The sequence below is a fragment of the Corvus moneduloides genome, chromosome 6 (genome assembly GCF_009650955.1).
Source record: "Corvus moneduloides isolate bCorMon1 chromosome 6, bCorMon1.pri, whole genome shotgun sequence".
Taxonomy (NCBI): domain Eukaryota; kingdom Metazoa; phylum Chordata; class Aves; order Passeriformes; family Corvidae; genus Corvus; species Corvus moneduloides.
In genome coordinates, this window is record NC_045481.1 from 15,702,091 (window position 1) to 15,722,728 (window position 20,638).

Here is a 20,638-nt window from a genome sequence, read left to right on the forward strand (position 1 = left end):
TGGTCAGGAAGCATGTGGAAGGGGTTTTGTCAGCAAAAAGGCCCATTTTGCCAATTGTATGTTAAAACTTCTGGGTATAAAAGCCGTGCCAGCAATGATATGTGATTTCAGTTTTTCCTGCTCAGAGAGCTTGAAGCTGACTGGTTATGGTGAGGTGCTTGGCTCCCAAGTGGAACAGGCAAGGGAAAGAGTTTGTGTTCATGTCATAGTTTTAAGGGCTAATGTCAGAGAGTACTTCTAATTATCAAGTGATGTCGCTGAAATGCAATGTAGTAGTTTCAAGCCCCCTTTTCTCCCTGAAATGTAGGCTTTTAAATACTCCAGTGGTGACAAATGACTACAGGGAAATGTGCAGAAGCTCAGCATAAGTTCTTGGTTTCAGAAGATGGCTCAGAGTGGCAATGTGGTGGTTTCTTCTCTGCCATGTCCTAAGTGAAAGTTAACTAGTTAGAAGCAAAGGGGAGGAAGAACGTGTATTTATATCTTCTCCAACAAGGGCTCTTGGAAAGGTAGGAATATATACGTAAAAGAAAATATATAAATGTGTTTGCCATATATAAATGTGTATGTTATACTTACCTTTTTTTTTGGGAACAACTTTCTTAGTGGTCAAGGCTGTAAGTTCAGCTGAGATGCCTCTGTGCTCTGCTGGTCTCTGTGCTTGTTATTCTGCCCTTAGTAGTTCAGTGTGTCCTTGCTAAAAGCTGTGTAGCCATATTTAGGTGAAGTGTCACACCCATACTCTTGCTTCTCTAAATCTAGGTGTGGTCAAGCTGGTGGATGGAGTCAAATAGACCTTCGGAGAAAAGGCAGGAGATTTCTGAGCATTTGGCTGTTTTAGAAGTGACTCTATGTCACTCCAGCAGAGCAGGAATTGGAAAAAGGGATGCGAAGTCCAGCAGTGACAGAGCTGTGTATATGTTTATGGCAAGCTTTTCTGAAGTGGAAGCAGCAGGATGCAAGAAAATGCTAAGGTGCTGGTTGTATCTTTGAAGTGGGCTGTGGAAGTTGGCTTTGCGGGTGGATGAGAGGTGGGAGAGAATAAGCTCAAGAATTTTGAAGATGAACAGGGGAGGGCTTCCCTCTGATCCAAAAGAAGGGTGATGTGGTGAGATACAAGGAATCTGAAAGGTCTGGATTTCAAGAAGGAGAGAGTTTGAGAGAATTGATGATGACTTCTAAATAGCAGGCCCAGTAGTTTGGTGTTCGTGTTCACTGAGACTGACGTAAGAGGGGAGCTCAAAGAGCTTGCTGGGGCAGGAGCAAGAGCAGAGGTTGAGGTAAGAGCTAGAGGTAGAAAAGTAGAAACCAGAATTATTAACTGGAGGTCCGGTTACAATGAAAAACAGCTGAGGGGAGGAAGACCAAAGTGTCAGACTGAGGCTGCTGGGAATTTCTGCTGGAGCAGGGGCCTGGGGGCATATGGGAGCTGGGACCAGCCTTCCCTGGCAGTTGACAGAGTGGGTCTTGACCGGGTGAAAGCAGTGAGGAAGTGATGCCATGGAGAAATTTGGAAAGAGTTTGGAACTACCCCCATGCAAAAGATTGGAGAAGAAAAGAGAGAGCAAATGAAGCATCATCTGTGCTGACGGATGAGGAGCAACGGAGGGCGTCTTCACAGATAGCTGAGTGACAGTCAAGACAAATGCCTTGAAATCAGAGCTCAGGGAGAGAATGTGTGCAAACACAGTTTGAAAACTAGGTTATAGCATAAGACCTTCTAGGAGTGTGTCTGGCACTCTCTGTCCTGTGGTTATAAGCTACACAGACAGGCTTTTCACACTCTAGCTGTGTCCTTGTGTTTTAACTATTTTACCACCTTCTCATCTTTGTCTGTTAAAATGAGTATGAATACTGAAGATGGGATTTGGTGTCTGTGGAAGGCATACCAACAATTTATAGACTCCATTTTCTTAGGATGTTTTACCTGCTGCTGTGACAGGAAAGCTTGAGATTCCTGTAAACAAGAGTTGAGTGAGGAACAAGAACAGCAATTTTAGCTGTTCTTTTTCTAGCTCATTTAATTACCCCAGCATTCACCATCTTCCCTGAATAGGAAGTCATTTTTCTGTTCAAACAGTAAAAAGGAAAAGAAAATGAGTAGTAAGGGGTGGGTTATGTCATTTTAAAGTCCCAACAGTCAGATGGCAGGCTTGTGAGACAAAACCTGAAACTATTATTAACCAATTAAAATGAAGTTTTGACCTACTTTGTGTCACTGATATTCCTGTAAACCAGCACAGCCATCTCAGTGAGACAAGGTATCTGCAGGATCCATGCAGAAGTCCAGCATGGCCTGGCTGCTTTGCCGAGGACAGAGCTACAGGTTCCTTCTCCGTCTGGTGAGGGTGGCTTGTCAGTCAAGTGCCTGAGGGAAGACACCAGAACTAGGGAGTGTGCCAGACTTGATTTACAGGTCAATGACAAAGTGCTGCTTTGCCTGCTTCTTCCTGAGTGATGTTTCTGAAGGTCTTTTTTTCATCTTGCCTCTGTTCAGCTGACTTAGCTCTCTGTTTATGAAGTGGAATGCAAATTTGAATAATCTGAAACCTGGGATTCTTCCCTTGACCTCCTAGTTCTTTTGTTCCTCTGAGAATATTTAGGGAACTCCAGGAACATATGTGTTCCTGGGTAGCAGATTTCAGTTTGTGCTGCACACCCCAGAATGCCCATTTATAGCATCAAATCAGTCAATATTCCAGTGCAGCAACAGTATGATTAAGGTAAGCTATTTCTTGCCAGAAAGTGGTTAACACTCTAAGAATCTGCATTAGGCCAAATGTTCCTATTCATAGTTTATAAGGATCCGTGACCATGGAATGTGTGGAAAGGATTTTCTAGGTTCTTGAGCCTATAACTTAAAAAGTTTAGTTGAATTCTTAAGCCTTTTTTTTAAATTTTGGTTTTCTGTTTCTAGTCATGGATGCCCTAACTGGGTGAAGCTGTCCCACAGGGCTCTCAGTAGTGCCTTTTTCACTAGTTTAACTCTTAAAAACCTCAGGCAAAATACCCTGATCCTGGTGAAACTGAGTTTATTTTTGTCATAGCTGTACTTCAGCTACCATACCAGCATACTTCTCTGAACATAGAGAAGTATGCATAATTTTCATTTTGTATTTAGTCAATGTTGTTCTATTTCTGATTCTCCCTCGTGCATGATACTTCTAAGTGGTGGAGCCAGTTAGACTGTGTAGATACTAAGGTCTATCAGTAATCTACTTACTGTGCTAAGACTACTAATGAAGTTATTAAATAAAATGGGCACAAAACCAGTGCCTGAGGAATGACACTAGCACAGCCTCTCTGGTTTGCCACTGCTGCTTTCAGCATGCAAGCCATTGTCAGCTTCTCTTTTATTTAACTCTTCATTCACCTTCTGTGCTTCTGTGGGTCCTTGTATTTCTCCAGTTCCACCTGCCTGCATGCTTTACTGAGAAAGAAAAAAAAAGAAAGAAAAAAAAAAGAAAATAGCTTTGCTGCATTTTCTCTGTCTAGAGAATCAGTGGTCATACAGCCAATTAGATAGGTTTGGTCTGTCTTTTTGAGAGTTGCGTCATGTTTTACTACATTTTTTACTTATGTCTGAATATCTGATTATTTTTTGGCATCTTCAGATGTACTGAAATGCTTTTATACTGCTAGGTCAGGTGAACAGTAAGTAGCTGTCATCTTTCCCTCATATAGTTGCCCTTTTTTTTAATTCTTTGGAAGCACTGTATAAAGGATACAGTTATTCAGAACCCTTGTATCACCATCCTCCAATCTCCTATGTAATGTTTTGTTTAATTGAATTTTGTTTTCTAGAGATGGGGGGGAGGGGTGCTTTTTGGGATTTTTTAAAAAATTATCCAGTTACGGGAGAGAGACTGTTTCCCTTCACCTCAGCACTGTAAACTCTGAAGAGTCATCTGACATCTGTGTATCTATACTCATCTCTGTTCACCAGCTTGCCTTGCCCCTATGACTGGCCTCTTTATTCTTGTTGAAAGCTGAAGCCAAACATTTGTGTAGAATTTGTGGCTATTCCTATATTATCTTTAATATTAAGCCTACGCTTGCTACACAGAGATCCCAATTTTTCTTCTTTTTTTAAGTGTTTCCAAAATACGTTTCACTGTTTGGCATGCTGGCAAAAAATGCTGAGCGTCCTTTATTATCAAATCCTGGAGCTTTTCACAACTCAGCAGTCTTTACTAATTACTTCCTTTATACATTTGTCATCCTGAAGTCATAAATCTGCTTGAATTGTACACCATTCTATCCTGTAATTTAAACTAACACAGCTTGATGTAGTATTCTTTGTATTATTAAATTTTATGTTAGTTTTCCTGCTTCAGAATAGCTTGGCTATAACCTCCGAAGGATTGTCAGATGATCTCAGCACAGCAAAAGCAAGACGTTTTACATTCTCGTTTAAAAGGAATTTTGCTTAAAACGTTCTGCCTGGGCCACTGGTCTCCATATATGTCGGGTAGGTGCTGCATTGGAAGACTGTTCACCTGGGTGGGAAAAAATGTCTGATGTGTGGCTGAGCCATGGACCACTTGTGAAGACTTTATCAGACATGGCAGAAAGTAAAAAGCAAATCTGTTTTGCAGTTGTTGCAAAACAAACTGTTGGCCATTAACTATTGATCACTACCTCTGTGCCAGGATACTTGCTGATGCAGTGAGTCAGACCCACTGAGACTCCAGTTAGAGCCTTGCCTGTGTCCCAGCCACTTTCTCCTGACTTCACTTTCTGCTCCTTTCTCCGATACCTTCTAGCCATGCAGCACCAGTGAGGGATGATTGTAATCTCTGCCTGTGCCCTTCTTCCTCTGTTTGAGAAATGATGAGCTGTTTCACCTTTGCAGCTGTGTTCATTTCAGACTATTTCAAATGCCTTTACATTCACCCTTGGAAGGGACGGTTTAATCATTTTGTCTTACTGGGAGCAGTGGCTTCAAGCTGAAGTAATGCTTTCTAATTGAAAGGCAACTTCATTCTTCCATAAATAATACTTGCTGGAACAGAATGGAAGGGAATGCCACAGTCTCTTCAATCTCTTCATGATCTCTCTTCTGATTTCTGCTCATGCAGCATAGGGATATGATAGAGATCAGCCTAAGCATGGCCTTCTCTATGTTTAAGAGCAACCTTATCCTTTTTTATTTTCCCTTTAGGCAAAGTCTTCGAAAGCTTTTGTGTTTCTTCCCTGTCTTATTCCAGTGCACTTCTCCCTCCTCCTCCTCCTCTATCCTTTGCAGTTGCACAAGCATTACTAGCTATCCAGTGTTCATGAGCAGCACCGTAAAAATGCATTTGGATGAAGGAGGTTTGGTTTTTTTTTGAGAGAAGTATGTTTCAGTTTTGGTTTGTTTTTCAGAAGGGCAGGGGGTGAATAAAGAGCATAAAACTTTCTACTCGGACAGCTATTGCTCCCTCCACATGTATTTAAATTTCCTAGTATGCAATAAAGAGTACATAAATTCAGCAAAGTGATGAGCAGACTGGTTTTGGGTGCTACCTACATTTGCTTACAACTTGGTGTCATCCAGAGTCTCTTGAGTAAGGGAAGTGCACCTAGAAATACAGCTCTCTGGGGGCTTGTAGCTAACAGAAGCAAAGAGGGTTCTGGCAGCCTGGCTGTGCCAGATGGGAAGCTTTGTTGAAGGGAGAATTACAGCAGACACATTGGCAATTTCATGAGAAGTACAGCTGCACACGCAGGAGCTCTGACTCCTCTTGATGTTTGACAGGTGCTGCTGAAGAATTATCCAAAAGCTGAGCCTGAGCTGTGTGGTATAAGTCCAGAGCTGAGCTTTGTCAGCCCTTAGGATAAGGGGTAGTAGCCAGGCTTTCTGGGGCATGTTTCTTATGTATCAGCTTTTCTACTTATCTAATCCCATGATCAAAAGGAAGGAAGTTAGGCAGTCTATGTTTGTGTTTCTTCAAGAGAAACTTTCAGGATATGCTTCCTTCATCTTAACTTTCTCTGTATCCAGTAGATATTAAAAAACCAAAAGTATTTGTAGCACTGTAAGGTCTTGATATTTTGATTCCATATACGGTGATATAATTAAGTGTTGAAAACTTAGCGAGTGAAGTTCACCACTCTTGTGCCCCTCCCTCTGCTTACCTGGGCTGTACTGGCTGTAGTGCTGCAATATTTCTGTATTCTGGATTAGCTAGAGTGTTCTCCATGGATGGTTTCTCCATTCCACTCCTCCTCTGCTGTCTGCTCTCCTACAGGGTTGATTGAGCTGTCAGTTCAATAACTAGGCTACAGCTGACCCAGCTCGCTCAAAAAACATTAAAATTCTGCCGTGTAAAGTCTAAAAAAATATAAGGCTTTCTGGGTCCGATTTGTCCATTCCAGAAATGAGACAGAGGTTTTGTGAACCACTTAGTAGTTTTCCCATACCTTCCACTACTGAGATTTCCTCTATAGGCTTTTAATCTGGTGCACTGAACATTGCCTTTTTGACAGTTCCAGGAAGTAAAGCAAGGCAGGTTATGCTGAATGCTCATTCTCCTGTGTTCTTGTTTTTCTATAACTTGCTTTCATTCTTTGGGGCACTAATCCTCCCATGTCACACAATTTCTGTTCAACTTTTCTCCTCTGCTAATCTCTGGATTTGTTCTGCTGCCCTTCTTAATCCACAGGAGCCTTGGTGACCTCAGGAGACACCCTTGGCAAGAGGCTTTTCTGGATTTGGATAACATTGATTATTTCTCCTGCATTGCTGAAAATCAGCAATTGCCTTTCAAATCATCCCTGAATAAGACTGAGCTGCTTAACCATTTGCCTACCAAAACCTGCTCATTGCAGTCCACTCAATGGGACATGACCTCTCAGTTTAATATCATGCTCAGAAATAGCCATTCTTCAACATCTTGGCAGGTTCTGGAAAGAACTTTCTGCAACTGCCAAAGTATTGTACAGGAGATAAACCAAGCTGTTAAACTTTAATTGCTAGAATTTATTTGTGTGTGTGTGTTGGGCTGTAAGTCTAAAACAAAGTTCCAGTAACAGTGTTCCAGTAAAGAAAATTGTTTCTGTGAAGAACTTCAGCCATAGCCCAAACATGGGATTGCTTGTCTTGCTTTTACAGAAGTGAAGGGGCAAAACTTAGTGCTAGCAGGAGGATGGTGCTCAGTGGAAATATGTATACCGGGGTCAGAGGAGTAAGGAGGGAAGTGAGGGGAGCAGCGGGAGAGGTTTGAGTAACTGGGATGCAGTAACTTATGCCAGTGTTACCGCACAGGCGAGAGCAGTGCTGGCTCACTCTTTGCTTTTGTGGGAGGGGGCAGAGCAGGCTGTGGGGAGGTGATGCTCACCAAGGCCCTGGGGGATTGCGTTACTTGGGGACAAGCCTCGAGTGTACAAGGACTAGTCAGTTTGTGTAGTGGTTGGGGAAGTGATCCATAAATGGTGTCTGTGTATGTTAGCATATGTAGTGTAAAAAAGCCCTGTGAGATCCCTTTTCCTTAATTTTATCTAGAATACAGCTAGAAATGAGAATTTCCCAGATGTTTCAGACATTATACCAAGCTTCCAGGGGAACGGATGTGTGCAACTCCTGAAAATGTGAAAAGTGTTCACACATACTCTCTGGCAACTTGTGCCCAGCAGAATGCAAAGTAAACACAAGAATGCAAGAAAACACAAAGAAACCATCTGTTAAACCCAGAATCTTTCCTCTGGTGTTAAAGTTTCATTATCTGGGAAAATGGGAACCCAGCACAGCTTCATCGGCTGTGTTGTGCTGCTCCTCACCTTTAGGCATGTCGTGATGCCTGGGATGTCACTGATACTTGCCTGAGATTCTGCATGACATATCACAGTGTGGGACTTGCTTTCCTTCTCTTTTGGTGGTTCTGTTAAACTAAGCTGGGCAGAACAACAGCAGATAACCTCTAGTGTAGAAAGGTAAGCTCTTTGGTCGGTCTTTAACTTCCGTGATTTCAAAAAGCCCATGAAGAAGGCAGGGTATTGTCCAGGTGTTTCCTTCCTGCTTGGGAAGGAGTTCCCATGTGAGGTGGCGGCTGTGAGCGATGCCGCTGCGATGCCCTCTCCTCTCGTCAGCGGTGGGGGGGGAGCTCCTCACCACAGCGCGTTTCCTTTCTCAGATTGCCGATGCTGCGACAGGATGTGCAGGTTAATGCAGTGCTGGGGAAGGGGGCGTGGAGAGACAAACCAGCACCTCTTGGTGTACTTTTTGCTCTTTCTTTACACCCTTTGATGGTCAGGTCCCTGTTTGCCCTTTGCAATGTGTTTGTTGCCTAGGGAAGTTCATGTTATCCTTTGGTATCCTTTGGCCCCGTTAGCAGCAGCAAATGCTGAACACTTGCACTATCTGGGTGTGATGAAAACCCAGATAACTTTCTCAGACAGAGAGATGAGAAATTGAAATATCTTAAATAGCTTAAATATCTTAAATCACTTAAATTTCTAAAGTTTTTCTTAGTTACAATACATGGGTATTTTAGGAGCTATGGAGAGCCTGTATACAACTGAAAATGCCAGGTAGCATAATGTCTTTCCTCATGAGGAAATATTTAGTAATACATACTTTATTACCTTCCATTGGGTTTGGCAGGGAATCATTTGTGTCAGTTTTGTACTTGCACAGACCTGACAGCTGCTTTTGTGAGTGTATAGTCCTAGTGGAGAGACGAGACAGGAGTGGACTGCTCCTCAAGGATTTAATTTGTGAAAGAAGCATGTGCTGGTCTTACTTGGTCATATGGATTTCCCTTGGTTTGTCCCAAGAGCAGTCAGGCTTCTGTGCCATTCTGTTCTGTCACTGCCACTGTGCACAGGTAGGTCTTACATGAATGGATGGATATGCACAACTGTTTCCCTGATTTCTTTCAGGAAATTTCCCCACTTTCTTTCAAAAGCTAGCACATTCTCTCCTGTAATTAGAATGTTACCTGTATTTTTGTTTATTTTTTACAGTAAGGTAAGCTTTTTAGAGTGAACTTGACAGTATTGATTTTTGTTGCTTCCCTTCCCTCTCCGAAGTGCTTAAGATATTTTTAGATGCTTTCTTTGAGCTTTTTGGGAGAGAACAGTGTCCACCAATAGATCAGTTGCAGGGTTCAGCTTTCTGAAGACTTGGCTTTCTGATCTAGAGCTTGTGACTTGTGACTTTTGACTTTTTTTATTATGAATTCCTCAGCATTGATGCACAGCACATGTAAACACTGGGGATGGGGTTGGGAGAAGAATTTGAGAAGCTTTATTTTACAAGTCTTTTGGTATAAATGTATGTGATGAAAATATAGGGTAGAAAATAGCCCCAGGAGTGGAAGATGAGGGCTAAAATCCTGAAGGTTTCGTGCCGTGGAGTTTAAGAAGCTGAATTAAGATTGAAATAAACACCAGATGTCTTGGGATCAATACAGCTTTAACTGAGTGTCTGAATAGCAGGATACAATAGATTTGTGTAGAAAATTCTGTATACAGTCTCAGGAGTCAAGGAGAAGAGAAGTCAGGTCAGGCTGAAGTTGTATGTCCAGTTCACAGGGAGGAGAGTGGTTAAATTACCACAGAGGGATTTTTGGACCGTGATTCTGTGAAATGTGTAGCAGAGCATTGACAGGTCCCTACTGGAAAGCTGAATGGATTCTTTCCCTTTGGTGGCATTTTATTAAATTTTCTAGCACTTGAGCTAATGTCTGATGATTTGATGCTATCTTCCTGGTGAGAAGGCTTAGAATTCTGATTTGCCTTCTGCCTTCATTTACCTCCTTTGGCTGAAAGTTTCATGAACATTTTCCACCTGCAGCATGACAGACTGCTGTGAAGGGACATGCACTCCTGTTCTGCTGTTCAGACGTGCACTCCTGTTCTGCAGCAAATCAAATGAAAACATAGCAAGAGACATAGCAAAAACTTAGAGCAGCATCCTGGTGAGTGGAGTTTGTTAGCAGACTGGAGAATGGGAGCAAAATGTTTGAAGAATAGCTGTATGAGTCTTTTTGTTTTTAATGAAAATATAATAAGAGAAAAGTGAGGATAAATAGAAATGTAGAGATCGACTCTACATTCCTCAGGGATAAAGCAGTGGACATAGCTCTCTTTGGTTCAGATAAAATAACAGGTTGGTATTAAAACTTCATTTCATGTGAATGATAATCCAAAAACTATTTCGGAAGAAGAGCTTTACAAAAAAAATCAGAATCATAAATCCTGATCAGGCAGATTCTGAAATATAGCTGATTATACCATGGACTGGAAACACTGAATAAAACAAAAAATACATAACTATTTTTAATCATTATTATAAATGATATTTCTTTTTCCTAAATCCAGCATTTGTAATTGTTTGGCTTGGTTTTTTTTTCCCTGAGTGAACAAATCCAGATTTTCTCCACTTGGACATAGCTTTATTTTTAAACACGGCTTCCAGAAATGCATTTGTGTGGGCTTGCAGTTGGGACCAGTGGAGAGCCATGGCATTCTGGCAGGCACTCGCCCTGTCCCTGCAATACAGATGGATTGCCAGGGTTCTGGAGAAAAACAACCCCAAAACTTTAAACAAATTATACTTAATGGAAATAAACATTTTTTGCCCTTCTCTGTAATGATTTGGATAATGTGCTGGCTGTGTGTTTCTGGAGGACAGAGGAAGGGGGAAGGGGAGAGGAGGGCAGAGACAGAGCTCTGCGTGCCTGTAACTTGCTCTCCAGCGGATTCTCTGGAAAGCCTGTGGGAGAGACTGTCGTTTCTAAGCTTGGAGCGTTTTGTAACTTTCAGCCCATCCTTCTATTAAAAGGTGGGCAGGCTGGCTGCAGCCAGCTATGATAAGAGCATTTATCTACTGGTTGGTTTCTTCCATATATGGATTTGAAAGACCAGGAAAGGCATGAAAACCATATAGTCATTTAGTTTGGAAAAGACCCTTAAAATTAAGTCCAGCTGTTAACCTAGCACTGCCAAGGCCATCAATAAACCACGTGCCCAAGTGCCACATCTACACATCTTTTAAATACCTCCAGGGATGGTGACTCCACCACTTCCCTGGGCTACCTATTCTAATGATTGACTTCTTTCAGTGAAGAAATTTTTCTTAATATGCAATCTAAATCTCCCCTGTTGCAATTTTAGGACATTACTCTTGTCTTATCACTTGTTACTTGGGAGAAGAGACCAACTCCCACCTGGCTACAGCCTCCTTTCAGGTGGTTGTAGAGAGCGATATGATCCCCTCAGCCTCCTTTTCTCCAGGCTAAACACCCCCAGCTCCCTCAGCCACTCCTCATCAGAACCATATTCCAGACCCTTCCCCAGCTCCGTTGCCCTTCTCTGGAAATGTTCCAAAGCCTCAATGTCTTTCTTGTCATGAGGGGCCCAGAACTGAACACAGGATTTGAGGTGTGGCAACACCAGTGCCAAGTACAGGGGGACAGTTCCTGCCGTGGTCCTGCTGGCCACACTATTGCTGGCCCAGGCCAGGATGGCACTGGCCTTCTTGGCCACCTGGGCACAGCTGGCTCATGTTCAGCTGCTGTCAAATGGCACCCCCAGGTCCTTTTCTATCAGGCAACTTTTCAGCCACTCTGCCCCCATCCTGTCGTGTTCTGCAGGGTTGTTGTGACCCCAGTGCAGGACCTGGCCCTTGGCTTTGTTGACCTCATACAGTTGGTCTCAGCCCATGGATGCAGCCTGTCCAGATCACCCTGCAGAGCCTTCCTGCCCTTCAGGAGATCAACACTCCTGCCCAGCTTGGTTTGAACTGCAAACTGACTGAGGGTTCACTCGATGCCCTTGTCCAGATCTTTGATAAAGACATTGAACAGCACTGGCCCCAGTATTGAGCCGTGGTAAACACCAGGTATGAGCAGTTGCCCACTGGATTTAACTCCATTCACCACCACTCTGTGGTCCTGGCCATCCCGACAGCTTTTACGCAGAGACAGTGCACCCGTCCATGTCACATCCACGCTGTGTACATTTACTGTGTACGGCTTTGACGCTCTCTTGCGTGTCATGCACCTGACTTTTGCTGGGTTTTGGTGGTAAGTGACAATGCCATGAAACCAATACCATGAAACCATGAAAACAATTGATCATGTCAAATGCAGAGATCATTTGGAGAGAGAGATGCTGAAAGGGAAGGGAAGTAGGAGGGCTCAAATTCCAGCTGTTGACAAACAGTGAATCAGTGTTTGTCTCAGCAGAGGGCCATCAGAAATTTTGTACTTTGCTTTCACCGACTTCTTTTTGGGTCTGATACTCCACTTGAAAAGGCTTCTTTTTACCTTCTCAAATCTTTTTTTTCCTCCTGCTTTTACTTTTTTTTTTTTTTTTTTTCTGAGTGCATAAAAGGAAGGTGAATCTCTTCCAAATTCCACATAGCCCCGGAATATTTGCTTTCTGCAGCATGGCTCTAAACATAGAGAACGTATTTTTTTGCAAATTGTTTGATCCTCCAATCCACGGAATACTGGATGAAATTTTGAAGGTTTTTGTGGCTGAAATGTACCTACTGTCCTTGTTGAGGCAATTGAAGTGGTCACTGAACTTCCTTCCAGACAAGCTGCTTTATCATGCTGTCGTTTCTCACATTGCTTTACCGGTGAAGGGGAAGGAAAACACTGTTAATGGGGAGCCTTTTTAATGCTTTCCAGTGTGCAAAGTAGGTGCATTTGGTTTCATTCTCAAAATATGCCCGTTGTGTTTAGCTTGTATAACTGTTGTGAAGAAGTTATCTTGCCCAGATATGTTATGCTTCTGGAAAACACTGTGCTGGAAATGCCTGGATATGCCTTGAAAGCTTACTTCTATTCTTGGGTCAAGGCTGAAAGGGAGGACTGTTTTCTTGTTTTCTGAATGTTTCTGTGCAGATTGAGCTGAAAGTTTGGGAAGAATGTAGAGGGGTAACCAATTTCAAGTACTTATTTGCTTCTTACCATTTTTCAAACTGCAAGTCCTGAAAATGGATTAATTCAGAATTTTGTACCTTGGCAACTGGGAACTTTCTGACCTAGTTAAATGGACCCTTTGTTTTGCTATTTCTTTCCAGATGTGATAGGCAGATGGAAAAAAATCAGAAGAAGCAGTGTGGTCATCTGAGATTTCTTTTAAGGATATTAACTGATTTTTCTGGAACTTGGTTACAGAAGTTAATTATCTCCTTCCGTGTCCTTTACCCAAGCTGCAGTTCAATTCATTTTGCAGACCCTTAGGCTGTCCCTTAGCTTTTGTGCTGCACTACTTGTGAGAGTGAAAACATGTCAGTACAGCCAAACCTTCTGTGGACTGCCTCACCTGGCCACAGCTTACCTGTCCCTGAGCATCCATGCCAAGTCTGTCCTGTTGGCCTCTACCACGGCTTGTCAGGAGTGGCTGCCCACCTGTGAGCGGTGCCTCTGTTCGTCTCCTCTGAAGAGAGACACAAAAACTGTGTTTTCCAGTTGTATTGGAATCTGCATGAGGACGTCAAAGGGCCCCAACCCATAACTGTTAGTAGGAGCATATAGTAATGGGCAAGCAAAGGTGGTCTCTGAGGGAGGAAATGGCAGGCTTTCAATTTGCTTTTGTGGCATAGGTAACTTCAGTTATTCTGCTCGGGGAAGCCTGGCCCAGATAAGAGAGCCTACACAAGAAAAGCAATTCAGCTCTGTGGATCGGTTACATTAGCAACTAGCAAATTAGTATAAGGCTGATAGATCTCTGCTGGTTTCATTTTATTGGTTTTATCTTGTCTTATCTTTACCTTCTTTAAGGCACTCACTCCTTAATTCAAAACAGGGTCATTGCTGTAGGGTGGGAGATTTTAGTAGGACAAAACTCAAGCTAACAAGACAGAAAACAGCATCATCAGCAGCCTCTTCTGCCCAGCCTCTTCCTCTCCCTCCTGTGCCTCCCATACCCTTCTTTACCAGAGTTGAATAAAAAAGAAAGCAGCAATAGAAAGGCTCATGCAGGTAAAATCAGATGCTAATTTTAGTTTAGTAAGCACACATCCATCTTTCCTCTCAGAGATGTTCCTGGTTTGACGTTTACAAGGTTAAGTTGTCATTAATGCAGCAGGTCTGACAATTGGTTGAATTGAATCTCACAGCTTCTGTGCTGTGAGCAGCCCGGTGTGTTGTCTAGAACATGAGCCAGTTCTGGCACTTACACTGAACTAATGTTAAATCTGGTAAATAGCTTCATGGGATCATTAGGTTTCATGAGCATCTTAGGGGTCTGAAATGCATCATCTTCATCAAAGCAGATTTGGCATTAAATTTAGACTAAGTTGCTTAGGGCTTTGCCCAGTCAGGTGTTGAAAACCTTGAAGAATGGAGATCCCACTACCTCTGTGGGACTCTGCTGTAACCAGACTGCCCTTCCTGATTTAGTTGGAATATCCATAGTTTTGATTTATATCCTGATAAATCCAAGCCCTCACACTGGCCAGCTCTCTTAGGATTCTTCGCATGCATCCCATCAGGTCCAGTAGGCTTCTTTGCATTAATATTTCATCAAGAGAAAATTCCTCAATCCTTTTCCAGTGCAGGTCATTCCTCTGCTCTTGAACCCTGTTTTGGTACTAGAACCAAGCCCTCTAACACATTGCCACCATTTTCATGCCTTCCTGTGCTGTCTGGAGCAGGCTTTCTGCACACCCCACCCCAAATCTTTGCCTCCAGCCAAAGTCTGCTGTTGGGAGTGTCTGGGAGCTGCACCCCTCCTTACCAGCTAAATAGCTGTTTCAGTAGCAGGTGAATTTCCACAGATCCTGAGTCACTTGCTTTTGTGTTACCTTTTTTCCTTTCCTGGGCGCTGTTTTGTGCAATCCCAGTGGGCAAAGGGCATAGCAGACTTTCCTTTTATTAGTGGTGTTAATCTTTGTTGGCTCATTCCTTTTGTATGTATGTGAGTGTACCGGGAAACTGAGCTGAGGAGGCGTATGTTGGCTTAGGGTGGAGAGGAACAGGAAGGTGTTTGGATGGAGGGTACTTGCTGGTGACTTCACTGCTTTTTCATGGAATTAGAGCTATGCTGCTGAGACATAAGTGTCTGAGTAAAGTTTTCTAACATTAAGTGAAGTGTAAATGCTCAGGGATTTGGATAACATACCAAAACAAAGGCACTGCGTAAAGTAAATGCCTTCTGTGTTGCAGCAACACCTTGGATGGTGGCAGGGACAAGAGTTTGGATCCCCCATATATTAATAAAATGTTTCTCTCTGGTTTCTTCAGCTTGACCTCACCAAACCCATTGAAGATCAGGGCCCTTTGGATGTGATCATACATAAACTGACAGATGTAATCCTTGAAGCAGACCAGAATGACAGCCAGTCATTGGAGTTGGTTCAGAGGTTCCAGGTAAGTGGTTCTTTCTGCATTTCAAGCAAGAGGATGAATTTAGTGCAGCAAATTCAGTCTGATTACTTTGCAGTTTGTAGGAGTTTGATGAGAAAAGCTGTCTGGCATGCTGCTGCCTTGCTACTGATAGCCCAGCAAAAATAGTTTTGTCAGTTTAAAATGGACTTGCACCCTGGGAAGGTTTTGTGTTGTATCAGTAAGGTTAGTTAGAACTGGTTTCCCACCAAATGTTCTTATGTCATTTCAAGAGTCTTAGTGCTGCTCACGAAGAGGAACAGGTGTTTGCCGAGCACTTTATGTGTATCTCTCCATGACAGAAGCCACTGAATTTGGCCCAGTTCTGTTTAGTCTTCCCAGTTCCTGGAATGCTAATTTCTGTAACATCAAGATTACTGTGAGAGACTCTGTCCTCTAGTGCTGAAAATCGTGTTGTATTAATTTTTTTTTCCCTCAGGTTTACATTGAAGGTCAGAAATATGCAAGGTGTAGTGGTACAGAGAACTGTTTTCCCAAAGAAAAAGTGTCTTCAAAACTCATTCATTAGAAAAAGATTCTCTCCTGGTACCTTCCAACCTTTTCTGTTTTGGAAGATAGAGGATAAGATAGAGGGTAGGGCCCCTGTGAGCAGGCATCTGAATGGTATCCTCTCTCCAATAAAGTAAGGCCTTAAGCTTTTTCTTCTGCAGGAGGCCAAGTTGTGCCACATCACTGGCATGCAGGAAACTTCCACAGTAGTAAAACATATAACTAGGAACCAGTGGGGCAGAGCACAGGCCTTTCTGTGTTGAATTACCCACCAAAATGCATTTTTAGATTATACTCTCATGTAATTTCGAGTCCAGGACAGAAACTATCTGGAAGTTGCTGCCTGTCTGCATCTGTCCTGTATTATTTTTATGATATTGAAAATCATTAGAAATTAAGAGAAGCATATTCCCTAAGAAAAAGAAATTGTAAGAATACTTTTGTATAAAGTGTGTGGGATAGGGTTGTTGTTTTGAGTTTTTAAAACTAAAATCAATGACCAACCTGGAAAATGTAAAATGACCCCTTGCAAGAAAGCTATTTGCATGAGCGAGGTGTTATATAAGCACTGTGGTATTTCTGGCACCTACACACAAGTGGAAATAGTGTGGTTCCCTTATTGTTGATTAAGTTGACTGAAAAAGTTCTGATGATCTTAACCAGACCAAACAGTGCAAAATTCATTATGCTTTTTTCCTGCTATTGAATATAAATGTGACAGCAAGATGATTCCTGGCAGCAGCCTTACTGTTGGCTCCATAAAGCAGTCTTCCAGGAAGCAGAGAGCAAGGGATCCTTGACCACAGGAGGAGGAATGATCTGCCAGACTATATTTATGACCTTTTTAAGAATGACTTTTTTTTAGATCTATGTTATAGAGGCCTTGACCATCTAATCTGCAAAGAGCTAAGGAGGAAACTGGCTTCATATTTACATGACTCTGTGTCCCTGCTCTCTGGAGTCTGTGATGAGCCCTTGTAGGGTCTGGCAGAGAGTGCTAATAGAACAGGAAGCCTCTTGGCATGCCAGTTTATGGCTGTTTTCAATTGCCTTGGAAAAAAAACATTACAGGAAAACAAAAATGGTACGGAGGAGTTGCCTGTTGACGGGGATTTTTAGCTCCAGAAGACCTTTAGGGCTGAGCTTTCTGAGGTCTTTGTGCTAGTGGGATGTGGTATGGACTGCAGTTTCTCAGGAGAATATTGGTAGGTGCAAACTGTTCCCCACTGCACTGAAAATCAGTGATGAGTGCCTAGTGATCTCATCCAAAGCCAAAACAAAGACTGCATGCAGCACCTAGTGTAGTGCATGAGATGAAAAGTGGAGAACTATTTCTATTTGCTTTCTAGGACACTTAAATCCTTATTTTGGGGATGATGATTGTTTTTAGAGATGATGATCAGTTTCCCTTCCTACCCACTGTAACACAGGGCTGGACTGATTGAACACAGGTAATTGGTTAACTGTAAAAATTGGTTATAGTGCTCAGTGGTTCCTTCTTGACCAGAAGTACATGGAGGGAAGTCAGGTGAAGAGGCAGAGTCCCCAGGGTGCTTTTAACTTACTGATGCTACAGTTCCTGCCTTCTTGGTAAGAAAGAAAACCAACTACCCCAGTTCCTGCCTTCTAGACAAAGTATATGGCTTTGAAAACTGAGTATGTTTTGGCTCATGTAAGGCATTGGGGAATCTTTGTTATGCTTTCATTAGAGCAAAATCCTGCCTGTCATAGCTGTACTGGGCCTTGAGTAGCTTCATTCATTGCCACTTCATATTGCATTCAAAATGATGGCTTGAATGATGGAAAATCAATAGGGTTATTAATTTGTCTCTCAGAGCTTTCTCTGAACAGGTTCTCTTTGCATTAGTCTACATAAAAAGATCAGATGCAGATTTTATGCCTAGACTTCTGCTATCAGGTTGATGAAAATTTAAAATGTCTCCTTCCCTGCTGCACTTCAGCTCTTGACTCTCTTACTCTGGAGTTGTCCAGGATGGCCTCTTCTAATCTTGATTGAGAAGCTTTCTTAGAAGGGTTTGGGACTCAGAGGAAGGAAAATTAGGGAGATGTTTTTGAAGGGAAGGAGGTAGGGGACTTCTCAGCTGGGAAAATGCAAGCAAAAAAACCAAAGGAAACTATTATGTCTTAGTAATTATTTTCTAACTGGGGGGACACGTTAATACAAAATTGAAATGGTTTATTTGCACCTGAATTCACAGGCTGTGCTTTACCCATTTAAAAAATAATGTCTTAAATTTGTTGGAAGAGCCTCATAAACAGCAAACTTAACTGAAAATTTGTCATTTGAGTGCTAGGTGTCAGGATAGCTTCCCGTGGGTAGGTATTTGCAAGATGAAGCAGCAGTGGACTTCTGAAGGCTAAACAGTGCAGCTGAGTTAGAACTCAGCTTAGTCAGAACTAAGTCTGAATCTGATGCAAACTCTTTAGACAGGCTTGTCTTTACATCTGTTTCTCCCTTGGAAAATGTTGTCCTGTTTTTACAAGCGGTCATTGCCATGTTTCTGTATGTGGGAAAACACAAATCCAAATGGCGTTATTGTTTCTTTTGCTTACTTGTTTTCTTTTGGAATATTTTTTTATGGAACTTTGTTTAATATTAAACAAAAGATTTATATAAGTTTTATTACTTAGTAATAAAAGCAAGTCAATGAATCAGTGAATCTCTCTTATCATCTAATGACTTATTATTTGCAGTAGATACTATATCAACTTTCTGTTAAAATATTTTTTAAAAAATCATTAGCTACCTTTCTTGGGTAAAATGACAAGCAACTCCATTCTCATCTATACACAGGCTTTTCAAGGAAAGTATTTTTTTTTAAATTGCTGGGTTATATCCAGAGGTATTTAATAGGAAACATGAAATATTAGGTCTCTTTTTGATTTCAAGTTTCATTGCTGGCCTTCTGCCAGGAATGGGGCTGGTACAAAGCATGATTTAACATCAGGCCTGGAATACAAACAAAGGAAGATCTCCTAAAAGTCCTTGTTTCTTCTTGTTTGCTTTTATTATGTCAAAGATTAGAAAGAGGAAAACATAGATGTTGTCTGGGTCAAGCTGAACTGCAGCCCAAGGACAGAGCCCTTTCAATCTATTGTTGGAAAGCCTAAATATCTTCCACATTGTTGCCTGGGTGGTTGGAGTCTGCTGTTGGATATCAGTCTTCAGTAAATCCACTGAAGTGGAGAGCAGAGTTGTTTTGCTAGAAGGATGAGAGAAGATTTGAACGTTCAAAGTTGAAAGGTTGTGCTGTACTGAAAGCTCTCTCCTGGCTTCAGTGTTTCTCTTTTCCTCCTTCAACTGCTTCATTTTCAAGTTCATTTCTATAGTACCTCACCTGCTTTCAAAATAATTAGGCAGAAACCCTTCATGTTTATCCAGATCTGTATTTCTGGTAGTGGAGTCCTTCTGTGCCACTGGAGCGCTGTTACTTAGGCTGCACCAAGGGTTTTCCAGTCTGTTAAGTGATCTTCACAGGTCACTTACTGGTGCTACAGTTCTGCCTTCTTGGTAAGAAAGAAAACCAAACTATCCCAGTTCCTGCCTTCTAGACAAAGTATATGGCTTTGAAAACTGAGTATGTTTGTAATACATGATGTCTGAGTGTGGAGCAGTTTCTAGTAAAGAATCAAAGTTTATGAAAGGTCTCACATCAGCTACCATAATGCTCCTGTGAAACTAACAAAATTGACTTTTCTTATTGTAATTTCCTCTTGTAGGGAATTGGTGTAAGGTTCAGATTTTTTAATTAGTTATTTAAAGTAGTTTTCCATGCATGGGTATTGAAACTTTCTTTTGCGTGTGCTGCTGATGTACTGGTGAGACATGTGGGAGACTGGGAAAGTGCGGGCAGCCTACAGGCCCAAGGGGAAGCTGGATGATTTGCTTTGGGGATCCTGGTGCAACTGGATGGGTTTGTTTTTGAGTGCAGAGTTAATGCTTTGTGATGGAAATCCAAGCAACGAACAGCATTGAGAAGAGATGCAGAGTTCTGAGGACTTGAGTGCATTTTGATGCTCCTGTCCCCTGCACAGCTTCTGCAGTTCATCTCTAGCTGTGTTCAAACAGAAAGGACACATACAAGTACGCTGACCTTGTTCTGCATTTAGAGTCCTGTGCTTCAAAGGGGAAGCTGGTTCTGGATTCAGTTAAAAGGAGAGATGTGTGGCCTGTCCCCAGATTAGCTCTAGGAGACACTTAAGTTTCTAGCCCTTTCCTTTCCTTAGATGACACAGATCTTCACTGCCCTGCTCTGAGTTTTGCCATTCCTGTGCTCTCTGGCTGTCCGAGTGCCTAGGCCTGCGAATGGAGAAGAGTTGGAGAATAGCACCTGACACAGATTTAATGCTGAGAAATGTCTTTGTTTTGTAAAGAAAGCTCATTTGCTCAAAGCTCAAAAGCCTTTGTGTGTTTGAAGGGGCTGTTGCCTTTTACTCAGTGCAGTTCTTCTTGACATTAGAGTAGTTTCTTAAAGTCCTTCAGAGTCTAAATGGCTTTTGGAAAACCACTCCCACCTCCTTCATCTTCATCAGTTATTTCATGTTTGCCTTACAGAGCTTTTTGGAGGCTCCTTAAGGCAACAGGATGAGAAATCAGGCACTGGAAAGTCATCTTAGATGCTCCTTTCTCTTGACATGTTGACTGGTGTAGAATGGCCTTGAGATTGTGCCTTTATTCCTGTTAAACTTTGTTATGCTATAGCAAGCTTACTGCTTGGATGATCTTTTAATACGGTTTAGTGCTATTATCATTAGAAATAAAGCACTCTTCCCTTACAGAA

The 20,638-nt window shown here is 42.1% G+C and overlaps 1 protein-coding gene across 1 annotated transcript in view; it reads left to right on the forward strand.

The window, feature by feature from the left end:
* ITPK1 (inositol-tetrakisphosphate 1-kinase) overlaps window positions 1–20,638 on the forward strand; it is a 145,210-nt gene that overhangs the window by 57,181 nt on the left and 67,391 nt on the right. Inside the window, exon 4 of the mRNA XM_032113283.1 lies at window positions 15,186–15,311. Within this exon, the coding sequence (XP_031969174.1) occupies window positions 15,186–15,311 (126 nt within the window). The remainder of the gene's footprint in view (window positions 1–15,185; window positions 15,312–20,638) is intronic.